At 39.4% G+C, this 17,239-nt stretch overlaps 1 protein-coding gene across 2 annotated transcripts in view; it reads left to right on the plus strand.

Annotated features, from left to right (window-relative positions):
- The window catches only part of ece2a (endothelin converting enzyme 2a), a 113,913-nt gene that overhangs the window by 40,569 nt on the left and 56,105 nt on the right, over positions 1–17,239 (plus strand). For both annotated transcript variants that reach the window (XM_051699482.1, XM_051699481.1), the window contains one exon: positions 2,059–2,342. In XM_051699482.1, the coding sequence (XP_051555442.1) occupies positions 2,059–2,342 (284 nt within the window). The remainder of the gene's footprint in view (positions 1–2,058; positions 2,343–17,239) is intronic.

Below are 17,239 nucleotides of genomic sequence, written 5' to 3' on the forward strand. Positions count from 1 at the left end.
ACACAATAACATTAGCTAGCAGGTTAGCAGAGGCCTACAGCCGTGCACTGGGTGTACACCGTTGCTACAACACAAAACTCTGCATTTGAACTCTCGGTAGCGGATAAATCCACTAATAATCAAGCATACTTACAGGTTGTGATCCTGAAGCGCCAGATTGTCCCACCAAAGTGGGAACTGCACCATCATTCATGAGTAACCATCTCAAAAATCTGGCATTGGTTGTGGTTGTACTGCTAAATAATTAAAATCACTTTTAACCACTGATTCTTCAATCGGAAGTCCAAACAAAAAGGTTTTGCTTTTGCTGTGAATAAAACAGCGTCTTCTCGACATGTCGACAACACTAACCCAACTCATCCTGGCCTCTGCTATAACTATGTTTGTTTGAGGACAGGCCAAAGTAACACTCAGGTGGGATTATGCAAATGTGTTACATACTGATGTAGATACTTTACGGAAGAAATGGCTGGATTACAATCCAGTTGTTTCTTGTAGTTCTTGAGCAGTGTTGTCTGTGGGAGAGAATAACTCCCTTTTGCGTGGACTTTGTGCTTTGTAACTTTGCAGATCTTTTACATGCTCAAACAGCTATATGACACACTAAAGGAAAGGTAAAATCCCAAAAAGCATAATAGGGCCTCTTTAAGCATAATCAGTGTAAGAACTTGCATATAAATATGCCCAATTTTTTTATGTTGGGCAGGTCGAGATGCTCAAACAAACAGAGCAATGGTTTGATAGCGTCAAAACCACAGTGTTTACTCATTTTGGGGGAATCAACCTATGAATAACTTTTCTTATAATGCACCCTGCCACACTGCACACATTGTTCGGGAATGGTTTGAGGAACATGATGAAGAGTTCAAGGTGTTGCCCTGGCCTCCATATTCCCCAGATCTCAATCCAATTGAGCATCTGTGGGATGTGCTGGACCAACAAGTCCGATCCACGGCAGCTCCACCTTGCAACTTGCAGAACTAGAAGGATCTGCTGCTAATGTCTTGGTGCCAGATACCACAGGAAACCTTCAGGGGTCTTGTAGAGTACATTCCTCGGCGGGTCAGCGCTGTTTTGGCAGCTCGCGGAAGACCAACAGCATATTAGGCAATTGGTCATAATGTTTTGGCTCATCAGTGTATACTGGATCTCTCTGCAGATCTGTAAGGTCAAACGGTTTTAAACTTAAATAAATTACCATGGTAACTGTAGTTTCGCCAAAATCTGCTTGCTAGATTTATTGTTACCATGCTAGATTTTTTAAGGGTTGGTTTCACTGAAGTGAAACCTTTTTTTGTTTTCTGCTCCGTAGCAATCCATCCATTTTTTTTAATTTGCTGAAACACTTGTGCTAAATTATGTTAGGAGGTCTGGGAATGGAGTATCATCAAGAGTGAAGAAAATGCTCTATAAAAAGCTATAAATATAGTTTGAGATACTCTTGTGTAAACATGCTGTTAGATGCCTCCAGGGGAACGCCTTTAGTCCTGCTGAGACTACGACATGCAAGCTCCCAGTAATACTAAGAGAAAACCAACTTTCCTGTGAAAAATAGGACTTTATGTCTTTATTATCATTACATTCAGTGTTAAGTGAGAAGAGAGAAGTGTTGACTACAGACTTCGTTCTGGGGTGCAGAACGATAAGAAAAAGAGAAAGATAATGCCTTTGATTAAACACTCTCTGTAAGATTGCTCATTAAGCACTCTTTAATTAGACTAACGAAGGAGGTGATAATTAAAGTTACTCTCAACTCAGGAGCTGAGATGTCAAACTCCCCGTGCCACGACAGGAAGTCACAACATGTGACTTCCTGTCACTCACACCGTTGGTTTGGTTGGTGATTTTCTTGGTGAGTCTTCTGTTGACTTTTTATTCAAAAAGTCAAATGGGTGGCACGTTTTAAAGATGGCAGTGGAATGGCAGTGGATAGTGCCTCATTTTAAAGCTTAAAAAAGGACCCGGAAGTATCATAATAGTAGTCCATGTGACTTGTGCGTCATATTTTAAGTCTTTTAAAATTTTTCAAGTACTAACCAGACTGTCTCTCTCTCTCAGGTTGTGGGAACAGTGCTCTTAGCTCTGATATGTACCAAGCCGGCTACACCGCCATCACTAACGTAGATTATTCAAGTGTTTGTGTGGAAAGTATGGCGGAGCAACACAAGGACTGCGCTCAACTCAGCTGGCTTTGTATGGACGCCCGACGCCTGGCCTTCCCAGACGGTGTGTTTGATGTGGTGCTGGAGAAAGGAACTCTGGATGCCATGCTGGTGGAGGAGACCGACCCGTGGAAAGTCTCAGACGATGCGACCCGACTGCTGCACCAAGTTCTCCTGGAGGTGAGGCTTCAGTCACCTGACATCTGGAGACTATAGGCTTCTAGAGAAAAATTACAATGAAGACACGGTAGTCTTGAGTTTGCCTATGTTCAAAATTTTTTACACCCCACAGAAAGAATATTCTGATAGATCTTGTGCCTAATTGATCTGTTCAGGGAAAAGGAAGTCACACTTTTCTTAAAAGAGCCTATTAGAGTTCTGCCACCTGGACAGAGCCTGATGTGATCCAACAAACTGTCAGGTTTCAGACCGAATTCGAGTCAGTTTTTCATGTATAACTTCTGGTTTGCATCAGGTTTGGGTTTGTTATTAATGAAATAATTATTATGAATAATTTCTTTACCAGATCTAGTTTAGTGCACACACGCTCACACACAGACTATGAAAATCCATACATCTGGATTTACTTTCTCATAGAGGAAGTAAAAGTTTGATTACAATTTGACAGTAGCGGTCGGTGTTACAGGGTCTCGTTTATGAGCTGTTTCGGGCTTCAATTCCATGCTTGTGCAGACCTCTAGAGCCAACCTTATTGGCAAAGGCATCACCTGGCCTTTACAAATGTGCTTGCTTTAGAATGTGTATGTGCATTAGCTGTACCAACCTTAAAAGTTCAGTTTTAGTCTAATTTGAGCTAAAAAAGTTTGTTACAGTTGTTGTCAAAAATGGTATTGAAATGTAAGCCTGGCAGTTTGGAGATTTTTTTTCTTTATTAAACTCACAGGGTCTGAATGACTGGGGAGACACAACACCTGTGTGATTGACTTTCCCTATATCCCAAAATGCAAGAATTATTCATCAAATGTCCCCACGTTTGTGTTTATTCTCTGTTTGTGTGTTAAAGACACATTAATAGACATTTTGATTCTCAAGTCCTACTCATAGGAAATAATTTCTGTACAATCTTAGCAGAAATCACAGAACCATTTATATTTAATCTCTCTCCCTCTCGTGTGTTAATAGTGTAACAGTCATTTCGGTTTCCTCCCTTCATAGTTTATTCATCAGTATTTCAGACCAGCACAGATTAAGTTGGCAGTCTGCAGTGGATGTGTGCATTTTCTTCAGAATTCAGAAGCACGTTTATGCCATTCACATTCCAGAGACTGACAACCGGATTTACATGATGAACACAACATTAAAAATAGGAACTCAAAAGCTTCACAGAGGTTGATATGCTATGCTCAGTAGAGGTCGAACGATATATCGGTGTTGCCGATTAATCGGCACCGATAACAGATTTCTGGAACTATCGGTTATTGGCATATAGTTATAGTTTTTTCCCATTGCGTCCGGCGCTGGAGGGGCTAGGAAAGGTCCGCTGTCGTTATACAGTATGAGAGCGGCCTCTAGAGGTGAAATAAAAACTATCACTTCACTGATGCCTTGTAGTGTTTGTATTGACACCTGAGACTACACTCTGTATGGAGCGGAACACTTCAGATGCGGATTTAAAACGTCAACAACGAAAAGTTATGTATACAGTACACTACAGTACGTGTTGTCATATCATTATAAAGTAATTAATTTGTTGACTAGATCCTGCATTAGTAGAGAACAGCAGTATGTTTGCCGACAAGGCTGAGAAGACGCTAACATTAAAGCTATCTTCAAGTGGTTAGAACAATGTGACAAAAATACACTCAAGTCCTACCCAAATGTTTAAATGTCACGATTGTTACCATCTATTACCATCTATTTGCATTCGTTTATATCCAGCTGGTCATGTTTATGCATTTGTTAAGTTGCATATTTAAAGCTAGTGACGTGAGAAAGCAAATTAATATCTTCATGCAGCCGATTTCTGATATCAATTACATTTGTTTTTTTTATCCTCACTGTAATACGATGACTTCAGATCGATCACATTCTTGCGCTAAAAAAGGCTAGATGCAGCACAACAAATACAAGAAAGCAGGTGTCTCAAGATGCTTTTAAAGTTCTTTTTAATTAGACACATCATCTAAAAAACAGCGTTCCTGCATGAGACACTGAATAAATAAAAACAAAGGGAAACAAATACGTTCGTCCAGATGGATGGTTGCAAAAGCGTTCAGTGTGAACAGCCCCTTACAGCTGGTGGAGGTCTTTGGCCGTTGCGTCTTGCTCTCTATAAGCGTTTCTCAGATTAATCAATGAGTTGTTTAAATGCTTTGTCAGGAAAGATGTTCTACTTGGAAATGTGTGTCTTGAGATCCTCGCATTCGGTTCCAGTCTGTTGTTTTCCATCTGTTTGAACAGCCCCTGACCTGGGCTCATAATCTGACCCGCTACACCACCGAGTTCAGCCGAATACCATTGCTATCTGTGAATATTGCTACTCTGCATACAACTGTACTGACTAAAAAAACAATGTGGTATTTCGCTGTTGAGTCTGGAGTAGTAGGAATCAGTGCAATTGTAACACCGTGTGAACTGTCTACTGAAAAGTTTTCCCCCCTCATTTTACTTTTGACTTAACATTTGAGAATATGGACCGACTAAAACTTTAAATTTTTTTATTTTATGCACATTAGTTGAAAATGAAATGCTCTTTTTTAACAGCCAGGATAGGAATGTTCTATGCGATAATATAACGGTGCTGAATGGTTTATGTATTTATTGCGCCCTCTTGTGGACTAACGTCAATTTAAGAATCAGCTGACTTTAAAATTCGAATATTAGTTCACATATATATATATATATATATATATATATATATATATATATATATATATATATATATATTAATATTTTTATATATATATTAATATTTTTATATTTATTTCATTTTAAAAAAAGTACAATACATTTTCATGGTTCAGTCAGTACTGTTTATTTTTATAATAAAGTTCAGCACTATTTTACTTTGTTATTTTTTCATTCAGTGTCAACTTTAAAAACTATCAGTTGATTAATCAGTTATCGGCAGGTACTGCCCGACCTAGTTATCGGTATCGGTAAAATTTGCTATTGGTCGACCTCTGATGCTCAGGTCTCTTTATGACGGGCCTCATCTCATTAGAGATGCTTTTCATACACCTATATAACCTCAACAGGACACATTCAGCTTAATATGTATTTCAAAGAAAGAGAGAAATATAATAATACTTAACAAATCATTTAGTAAATGTAAATTCATATATGTACAAAATGTTATTAAATTTTCATTCATATGTGGCCTTGCACTTTTTAACATCTAAAATGGTTTAACATTACAATGTTACATAATATTTAACACATAATTTGTTAATGAACATTTGAATGCTAGTCACAAAAACAGTTACAACCAAGAGCATCCAATAGTCAAAAATAATCTGTTTTTTAACACGTACACAGGCATGGACATTGTATTTTGACTTCGCTATAGGCAACACATAATTTCATTTAACAAAACAACATGGCACCGATCACAGCGGAGTTTGTTTTTGGGAGAAACGCCAAGAAAACTACATCTGGTAAGAAACCTAATTAAGTTTTTACATTGAAACCTGTTGGAGTCAAAAGATTTAAATATGTTGTTTCATCCGAAATGCCATTTTTAAAATTTGAACAGTTTATCGTGAAACGCCATGCTGCTAAACACAATGTACACTAATGTGTACAATAGCACAAGGTTTTCAGTAGAAATCCTCTATATTTACTGTGCATTTTCACATTGAGGGGAAAAAAATTGCTTTCAGAGGCTTTATGTGGAGTTAGGATGAAAATAAAGTGCATTTTGAACTGTTCTGAGACCAGTGCAGGCAAACAGCACACTGTGAGATTAAGTCATTCACTAAATAGGGAGCAAGGGAGCATCCTATTGCTTTCCTATAGCTATAGCTTTTTTTTATGAAGCCAAGTGCATTCATCCAAACTTATCAAAGTTTCAGTTTCAGGCTGCAGATTATGTTTGAACCACTCAAAATGTTTGGCAGACAAACTTTCTATAGCTTGGTATTATTTAAAATTTCACAACTTAGTCCTGCTGTCCACATATGTGGACATACATTTTCAGGGAAACTATTTGCTCTAGAATTGTTTTATTTATTTTGCATGTTTATTAGATGCTACTAGTTACAAATCAAAAAAGGAAATGGAAAATGCACACAGCAGTCACACTCCGGTCTCAGGTGGTTAAACAGGTTTCCCAAGCACTCCCCCTATCTGTCATTGTTGAAACATTTTGTCCTGCCCAAAACACATTGTTTGAGCCTATGTTTATTTGTCAGGACAGAGCAATGTTAAAAGCGCCACAGTGTTTACACCTTTTTGGTCGACACATATTATAGAGGTCTTCCATCACCACTGTGACCTTGAGCATGACAGTTACACTTGGGTTATTCTTGTGACACTATCCCTGAAAGTGTTGCTGTGTGTGTTTAAAACATGACAGTGAACAGAAAAAAATCTTCGATATGTCCATGTCTAGGCCTTGAGAAGCTTTTGTACTTTATATCATATTGGTTTTAAAACAGCTTTTGTATATAAAGTTATAACTTAATGTATATAAATTAGTAGTTTAATTTGCAGTTAATATCTTTAAAGAGAATTTGTCAACATTATGATACCTGCACAATGCTAAAGTAACGGACGTTTACATTTCAGTTATAATTGAGCTACAGCGGGTTTTTGTTTAGTCTATCTGTCTATATGCGCAATCTAATGTTAATGGAAGGACGACAAATTTGTCACATTGCAAGTTTGTCTTTCGGAGTATGTGCACAACGCCGAGACTGGTTGTGGTCCAAATAAACATGTATACATGATGGACTAAGCGGAGCTACAATTGCATTATCTAGGTCTTTAGTTCGACTTACGTGGCATTTTAAATTAAAAAGACAAATTATTGTAAATCTAACAGATCTGGGGGCATACTCAAAGATTATCATACATTAAGTAAATCATGCTTTTTAAGGGTAGAATTTGGATTAGGGTTAGTCTGAAGTCATTTTAATTAGCTTTGTATACAATGTCAGTACCGACCTAATGACATATGCACACACAGACCTGCATTCATAACAAGTTTGCACGTTAAAACAGTCATAAACATTTGAAAACATTAAAACTTAAATATGCCCTCTCTCTCTGTCTCTCACACATACACACATGTAGGTGTGAAATTTATTTTTCAGCTTGACATGCTTGATGAATCGCCCTCATCCGTTTCCATAGAAACGCTGTCCTCACACATAGGGCTCCCATCTTAAAACACACACATACTCTCAGACTGTTCCAGTGGATGTCACACTTGTCTGTTTGTTAGGAGGTGAGATGTTTATCTGATATTGTAGATTCACTCTGCTGTAGAAACAGGTTAGTAACGGGACTTCAGTCCGTCTCTCTCTGATGCACGCGTTTACCTAGCTTCTACATGAGGACATGCCATAGACTTTTATTGTTTTTATATAAAGCTAATTAAAATGACTGTATACTAACCCAAACTCTACCCCTAAAAGAAAACATTTTGTAAGCGTTTGTGTATATATATATATATATATAAGGAAAAAGGAACAAATAAAGCAAGAAAATAAAGGCTGTCATCAATTCAATGCGACCAACGCAAAGCGGACATGTTTACTTGCAAAACTCACTGAAAAGAAAGCGCTGCCTGAATTGTTAGTGCGATGTGGTATCAGTGGCTTGTGATGTGCGAATGGTATGCACGCTTCATCACACTTTAATAGTGTTAAGCTTCACAATGCAGGTGCGAGAGACTTCATTATAAATAAAAATACTCCTCTCTCTTGCGAGCCAGTGATTTCCTCTCTGTGTACCAATGGTGGCACGCATACCATAGGTTGCGGACCCCTGTAATAGAGGCATCCAATTTAAAAAAGGCAGTATATCACGTCCTCTTATCAAAAGAATATATCTTAAATTAGAGGCGTGGTGCAGCTGTTAGAACACATGCTGTGAGGTCACGTGACGTGAACTGCGAGCTCCGTGCACTGTGCTAATTTTAACACTTTTAATGATATAAACCGGTGAGATTCGATACACTCTGTTCCATAACTGTTCTAGGAGGACAATATGTCAAAGGACCTCGTGCTCTGGAGACATTAAAAGACTCAAGCTGATACCCCTGAGAAGGCCGTAAGCCCTGGACTCAATTTGGTCGGGGAAGTGCAGGAAATTCGGCGAGAAATGTTGAACATGTCGGCAATGCTGACGAAGGTCATTGCTGACTTGGAAGATCTTGCTGTAATATGTCGATCGATCACTGCCATGGAGATGAAATTCTCTGAGGTGGTGACAAGAGTGGGGGCTGTCAAGAAACTGATTAATTATTTGGAGTCATCGGAGAGGGAACTAGCTGCTAATCCGCTAGCGACCAAGGTGGATTTGGAGCACGTCTGGGAGAATTTGGAGGACATCGAGAACCTTAACCGGCGGAATAACATCCGAATCATCGGAATTCCTGAAGCCGAAGTGGGTCAGGATATGGTGAAAGTCCTGGACGGGCTTTTCCCGAATCTGCTTGACATAACAGGCCATAAGCTGGAAATCGAGTGAGCTTACAGGGTTTCGGCTTGGTGATCCGCTGAGGGAGACAGGCCCCAATCAATTCTGGCCAAATTTCTGAGATCATCTGATAAAGATCTCGTGTTGCGCAAGGCAAGGAGTAAACGAAGGCTTTTTTGGAAGAACCACAGCATTTTCTTGTTCCCAGACTTTGCGAATTTAATGAGAGAAATGTGATCGATTCAAGGAATGCAAGAAACTCTTACATCAACAGAAGGTCGCTTTTGCACTGATGTTCCCGGCCAAGTTGAGAATAGATGCTAAGGATGGCCGCAAAACATTTACATGTCCACAGCAAGTGATGTCATAAACTCAATGGAGTAAGTTATTGTGTGGTACTCACGTTGTAGCCGAATGGACCGACTCACTGAACATTCACTTGACTGTTCGAGGAACTGAGCACCTTTTTTTGTTTCTTTTTGTGCTGGTTCTGCCTAGCAGCTGGAGTTTGTTTTGTGGAGTAACACTCCTTCGGAACTGTTGAGTGGATGAATCTGCTCGTTCTTTGTGCTTATGACTCCTATTGGCTGGAGTTTGTTTTGTGGAGTATTTCTTGCAAGACATTGGAGTGATTAGGTCATTTGTTGCACTCATGTAGCAGCCGAATGGGCCGGCTCACTGAACATTCGTTTGACTGTCCGAGGAAACTGAGCACCCCTTTTGTTTTTGTTTTTTTTTGTTGTTTTTTTGTGTTGGTTCCACCTAGTGGCTGGAGTTTGTTTTGTGGAATAACACCTTCGGGACCGTTATGTGCATGAATCTACACGTTCTTTGTGTTTATTCGCCTATTGGCTGGAGTTTTTTTTTTTTTTTTTTATAGATTATCTGTTGTTGTGTAACTGTGTTTCACAACATTTTTATTGAAACACCGGACTTCCAGTCCGACAGCAAAGTTGTTACGGGGGCTTTCATAAGCGTGCATGGACTGTTTGAGTTTAGAGTGATGGACGCCAGTTGGTGCTGTCATGCGCGGGGTTAATGCGCATGTTTCTCTTTTTTCAGTTTGTTTGGATCTGGGGGAAGTTCGGGGTTTGGTTATTGCACTAATGTTGGAATGTGGTCTTTTTTTTTTTTTTTTTTTTTGCCAATTTGGAATGCCCAATTCCCAGTGCGCTTTGGTAGTGATGAATCCCAGTTGCCTCCGCGTCTGAGACCATCAACCCGCGCATCTTATCATGTGGCTTGATGAGTGCATTGCCACGGAGACATAGCGTGTGTGGAGGCTTCATGCCATCCACCGCGGCATCCGCACTCAACTCACCACGCACCCCACCGACAACGAACCACATTATAGCGACCACGAGGAGGTTACCCCATGTGACTGTACCCTCCCTAGCAACCGGGCCAGTTTGGTTGCTTAGGAGACCTGGCTGGAGTCACTCAGCACGCCCTGGGATTTGAACTAGCGAACTCCAGGGGTGGTAGCCAGCGTCTTTAACCACTGAGCTACCCAGGTCCCCCTTGGAATATGGTCTTTATAATTTTGTTTTTGACACACAATCTATTTTTTCTCATGTCAAAATGTCAAATGTTGATATGAGTGGATTGTCTCTCTCCACATGGAATGTTAATGGGTTGGGCACCCCATAAAAGAAAGTAGGTTATTTCTCTTCTTAAGTGTAAGAAATAAGATATAGTGTTTCTTCAGGAAAAATTTGGGAAGATATGGGGTGGACATGTTTTCTTTAGTGCTGGCTCAAGTAAAAGCAGAAGAGTCATTACACCGTTAAGTAAGCATTTACATTTATTCATTTGGCAGACGCTTTTATCCAAAGCGACTTACAAAAGAGATATCTACAATTCAAATGTCTCAAACAGATTAAAGATAAATGAGGAAGAGTCATTATTGTTTTAGCAGGAATTCAGGGGCAAAGTCTTATTTTGGCTAATATTTATGCACTTACCATTGATGAACATGGCTTTTTTATAGACCTGGAAGGGATGTTGCAAGCCACTGGCACCCCTCATGATATAATATTGGGAGGAGACTTTAATCTTTTGATGGACTCAGTCCTTTATCATAGTGAAGCAGATGTGTGCAAGCCCCCTAGAGCAACACTGATGTTTCACAGGATATGTAAAAATCACAGATATTTGGAGACTTTTGAAACCATCTGGAAGGGACTATACATTTTTTTTTTTAATCAGTCCATAAGATTTATTCTAGAATAGATTTTTTTAATAAGTCCCTCATTTCATCTGTTGTTGATTGCTCAACTGGAAATATTTTAGTCTCAGATCACGCCCTGGTGAGTTTAGAGGTGTTGCCACATATGGAGAAAAGGAAATCATATAGTTGGCACTTTAATGTATCCCTTTTGCAAAATCCTGAATTCTAAAAAATGTTAAAGGCTGAAATCAATGTCTCAATGGAGACCAACTGGTCCTCAGTATCCTCTGTGGGTGTGGCTTGGGAGGCACTTAAGGCGGTTCCTAGGGGCCAGATCATACAGTATGCCTCATTCACCAAAAAATACAAAGCACTAGAACTCGTGGAATTGGAAGGGAATATTATAAGTGCCGAGGCAGAGTTGAAGTACCGAATGTTGTCTGATATCCTTAGAGAATTGACCCAATTGAAATACAGATAAAACACTATTTTGTTGCGGAAGGTGGAGTTTTGGCTATTCAGGGCAAGACAGTCATACTTTGAGTCAGGGGACAAGGCAGGAAAACCTCAGGCTAGGTATATAAAACAGAGAGAGTCTTTTTCTACCATTACCTGAATGAAATCTGCTTGTGGTGAAATATTTACCTCAGCCATTGATATTAATAATGCTTTTAAAGAATTCTATCTTGATCTCTATAGTTCCATGTCTTCGTCTATGGATGAAGATATTAGAAACTTTGTGGAACCATTAGAACTTTCTAAACTGACGGCTGAGCAAAACAATTCTCTTGATACTGAGATAACCTTGGAGGAGCTTGGCGAGGTAATTAAAGCCTTGCCTACAGGCTCTAGGGCCAGAGTTTTTCGCCTGCTTTGCCGCAGAGTTTTTTAGATCTTATGCTACAGAATTAGCTCCACTTTTGCTAGAAGTTTATACAGAATCATTAAAGCTTCCTCCAACCATGACGCAAGCCTGGATCATTCCGATTCTTATAAAGGATAAAGATCCAAGTGAGTGCAAGAGTTACCGTCCAGTTTCCCTGATCCAGCTAGATGTTAAAATATTGTCAAACATTTTGTCTAACCGATTAAGTAAGGTTATGACATCTCTTATATATATATATAGATCAGGTGGGGTTTATTCGGGGCTGTAGCTTTCTGATAACATTAGTGGTTTCATCAATATCATGTGGTCAGTGGTGAATGATCAGACTCCGGTCGCTGCAATCTCACTTGATGCCGAAAAGTCATTTGATATGGTAAAATGGGATTTTCTTTTTAATATTTTGAAAAGTTTGGGAATAATTTTATTGGTTGGATTAAGTTACTTTATAGACACCCTGTAGTAGCGGTACAAACGAATGGGTTAATTTCAGATAATTTTACTCTGGATAGGGGCATCCGGCAGGGTTGCCCTCTTTCCCCATTATTGTTTTGTCTTGCCTTGGAACCATTAGCAGCTGCGATAAGAAAGGAGGATGATTTTCCAGGGGTGGTGTCGGGAAGTGTGGCTCATAAGCTTTTACTTTACGCAGATAATATTTTATTATTTGTCTCCAACCCTACTAGATCTATGCCTTGCCTCCACAGAATTATTATGTTCTCAGGATACAGAGTTAATTGGTCTAAATCCGAAGCTTTGGCTCTAAAAGCGTACTGCCCGGTTACGGCTTTTCATCCGGGCACCTTCTAGTGGCCCAAACAGGGCGTTAAGTATTTGGGTATTTTATTCCCAGTTAATTTTAACCCATTAATAAAAAGGTTTTTGAGTGATATGGGCAGGTGGGCTTCATTACATTTATCTATGATTGGGGAGGTTAATGATATTAAAATGAATTGTATTCCAAAATTCAACTACCTGCTACAGTCTCTCCATATAGATGCCCCCCTTTCTTATTTCAAGCAATTTGATAGCATAGCAAAGTCCTTCATTTGGAATGGTAAACGTCCCAGATTATATTTCAGTAACTTGCATAGGCCCATTGACAAAGGTGTGCTAGGCCTACCCAAGATTTTGTTTTATTATTATGCATTTGGTTTTTGTGTTGAACAGGAAGTTCTTGCCCCTATTTCACCATTCCAAAGCCTTTCTATTAAACTAACCGAAGAAGTTAAGTTACACCCCTTTATCTCGCATTTGCACTCGGTATGGACAAAAGTGTCCAGAGTGTTTAATTATGCATATGGCTGAACCCAAAATTATGTATTAATAAGTCCCCTTTCTGCTGGTCAGAGTGGATTGTAGGGAGGTTAATACACTCAGTGACCTATATGTGAGTGGAGTGTTGAGATCTTTTGAAAATTTGGTTCAACATTTTGGGATTCCCAGATCTCAGTTTTTTAGGTACTTACAGCTGCGCCACCTGCTCTGTACTATTTTTGGGAGTAGCATACACCCACCTAAAGCAGCAGATACTCTGGGAATGGTGATTACTGCTTTTGGAAAAGGTCATGAGGCATCAGTGTATTACTCCCTGCTAATTCAGAGTCTGGGGGACGGAGCTTCAACTTCTATCATGCAATTGTGGGAGAAAGATTTAAACTTGGTATTGGAGGATGGAGTGTGGGCTAGGATTCTAAAACACATCAAGTCTGCATCTAGAGATGCAAGGGTGTGCCTTAGCAATTCAAGATTTTACATCGATTCTATTGGACCCCCTCTAGTTTGTATAGGCTTGGTCTTAAAGACACACCCACCTGCTGGCGATGCCAGTCAGAAGATGGAGACACAACCCGTGTTTTTTGGTGGTGTGTTAAGATCCAAGAATTTTAGTTGAAGGTTCAGAGTTTTATGTGTGACGTATTTGGCACTCTGATTCCGTTTTGCCCCAGACTCTGTGTTTTGGCCGATGGGGCGGTCATCGATGTGGGGAATAAACACACAAAAAATTGGGTTCTGACCAGTGTAATGATCGCCAGACAAATTGTTTTAAGGATATGGAGGTCGGCTGGAGCGCCCCCATTTCAGGAGTGGTGCACGGAGATGGGGAGGGTGGCGGCTTTTGAGGAAGTGTCATTTAGAAGGCTGGGTAACTTGGATTTTTTTGTTGGGAAATGGGGCAACTATTTGGAGTTTTTGGAGGGCTCTCGGGGAGGGTCTGTGGAGAGAGAGGTATAGGTATAAATGTGTGTGATTTAAAAAAAAAAAAATGTTTTATATATATATATATATATATATATATATATATATATATATATGTATATATATCATTATATGTATATAATTTTTTTGTATATACTCATGTGACTACAGGAATGTTTGTTGAGGGTCAGGGTGGGGATGGGGAGGGGTAATAGTGGGGGTTAAGTGTTGATTCTGTGTATATATGTTTTGCTTTTCTTTATTTACTGTATGAATCAATAAAAAATGTTAATTAAAAAAACAAAAAAAACATGCTGTTGACATTTTGATGCTAAGGTGCTCACACCAAATATAATAATAATAAAAAAAACAGTGTACAACTTTCATGTATCAAACTTACATCATTAGTGATCCTGTGATTTGCATACACACATTGACAGTTCAGGAGCAGTCAAGTGGCGCAGTGCCTCTGTGAAGACAATCGAACAAACTTCTGACTGATTAAAATATTCTCGTTTATGCCTCAACATTTAATTGTGAGAAGGGAGAAGAATGCCCAAACACACACACACACACACACACACACACACAGTCGTACTGTACTTTTGTTCTTGTCTTTGGTCTGAGCTAATACCTAAAACTTCCTAATTACAATGCCTAGGGCCCGGTTACATAATACTTCAACAGAGAGATAAAGAGATGGAAGAAGCTGAGAGGGGGGGCTGCGGATTGGATGGTAAAATTGCACATCAACTATCATTTTCTGTCTTGTTTTCTTCATTTTCCCTCTCCTTTCTTCGCCCTCTGGCTCTTGCACTCACTCAGTAACAGTAAATGAGAAAAGCAAAGGAGAGCAGAGACAGAAAGGAAGGGTGTCTTATCAGAATACTTCAGTGTTTACTGAAGATTGTGGATGACGTGAGGAAAAACTGATTATTTTTATTGCTCTCAGAATTAAATGATAGGATTCCACCTAATATCTGACCTCACACAGTTTATGTCACTTGGTTTTCACTATCTCTTCCCCTATCAATTCAGTCAAGACATTCTTTGATCACTTTCTATATTGCTTTTCTCATATATGTGGTTAGATATTGTGAGTTAGAGAGAAAAACGCAGGGAAAGAGAGAGAGAGAGAGAGAGAGAGAGAGATGAGATTTCTGTGCTGCGTGTTAGCTTGTTTAGCTGTCAGCTCATCAAAATGTTGATACTAACAAGGGAGCTATCGCACATACGTACACACTCATACACCACAGTGAGCTAACTAGTGTCAAAGTTATGTAATGCTGCAGTCATATGATTTCTCAGACTCAGACAGTCAGAACTGTGCTCAACATAGACATTGTCAAATAAAAGCTGGGATGGGATATAGTCTGAGGTATGGGGTGTGAGGTATATGAGGGAGTTATTGGGTGTAGTCTAAAGGAGAAGTTCTTTGAAATTTGAAACCACTGAGCAACGACATACTGTTTGCAAAAATTCAGACACCAGCCACACCGTTGTGGGAGGAGTTTAGAGGAGCATTTAAATACAAGGATGCACAAGACTACATGTAAAACCTTAATTAATGTGACATTAAAATGTGTTATCAATGACATTATGCCTCATTCTATGAGTAGAATTCACACGAGATCATTAAAAGAAGCTGTTTTAACCACTCTGATTGTTTAAACGAATATAATACAGTAGATAATGTGTAATTTGTCATGTAAGTCATGTTTACATTCTGCATTCATGGTGCTAATGCGCTAACATGCTATATGCGCCCATAATATGAGCCGGTTATACTCTCTTATTGTAATGTGAACACTGATACTACTGCAAAGATGGGTGTATAAAAGAGTGTTAATGGGCAGAATACAGCCAAAAACTTATGGTAGGCATATCTTAGTTTAGGCAGATGTGTAAAGGGCTTTCGGCTACAGATAGCACATTAGTTTGATTCCTTTTGTAGACTAATTAAACAAACAAACCAAAAAAAACACAACATGGTTTTGGAAGATGTCTCGATGTGAACGATCATACTGATATAGGTAAGTTTGCGCCAACTTGCTAATAACTCTGCAAGCCGGTGTGTTCATGTTGACTAATTTATTATTATTTATTCCCCCCCCCACCCTTTCCAATTCCCAATGTACTTTTTAAGTCCTCGTGGTCACGTAGTGATTCGCCTCAGTCTGGGTGGCGGAGGACGAATCCCAGTTGCCTCCGCGTCTGAGACCATCAACCCGCGCATCTTATCACGTGGCTTGTTGAGCGCGTTGCCACGGAGACATAGCGTGGGTGGAGGCTTCACGCCATCTACGCCCATAGGGTTGGGAACCGAGAACGTTTTCATTTTTTTCAAAATACCAGAACCGTATGATTTTCTTGACTTTCTGTACTGTTAACGGTTCCAAACATGCAATTTTCCGCCGATGAGTTTGGGACACCACACTTAAATACCCTGACAGTGTTTCCTGCAGCGCTATTCAGAGGCAGTGCAGCTCTGCTACTGAATCTACAGCACACAGCATACAGCGCTACCAGTGTAGTCTGATTCCCAAGCAAATGATTCATAAATGATTTATGAGCCAGTTCTTTTTAGTGAATCAAAAACATATAGTGTGACCAGAATGTGGTTCCCGAGCGAATGACTCATATAAGCTGTATCTTTTTAGTGAATCAATAGCACATTTACATTAGTCAGAGCGGTTATTGAATTAATCTTAATGACGTGCGAGTCAGGACTTTCGTCATGTCCAACTCGAAAAGAAATAAAAACTGTTACTATGTTATGTAAGGTTGTACTTGAGGCTTGTGAGATTTCAATCAGGCAGTGCAGGTACTGACTGGTTGTTTATATGACAGTGTTTAGTCAAAGATATTTTGCTTTAATAAGTGGAACATTTACTGTATTACAAGTATTTCTGATTTTTGATATCTGCTCTGTCGAAATGTGAAATGATTTAATAATGTGTCAACACATAGCTGCTGAGGGCAGTAAATCCAATAAGAATTGCCTTTCTTATTTCCAAATAATTCTTCCTCAGATGAATTGTTTATGGAACCATTAAAGAAACTGGAATCATCAATAGAAATCGGAGCCGGAATTGTTAAATTCCTTACAATTCCCACCCCTAGTCTGAGGTTCAGGCATGGGTTGTAAGGTATAGTTTAAAGGAAAATGTAAAGAACGTTTCACTGGGTTTATTTGCCACCTAAGGACAAAAACCACTA

This window comes from Myxocyprinus asiaticus, chromosome 6 (genome assembly GCF_019703515.2).
Source record: "Myxocyprinus asiaticus isolate MX2 ecotype Aquarium Trade chromosome 6, UBuf_Myxa_2, whole genome shotgun sequence".
NCBI classification, from domain to species: Eukaryota; Metazoa; Chordata; class Actinopteri; order Cypriniformes; family Catostomidae; genus Myxocyprinus; species Myxocyprinus asiaticus.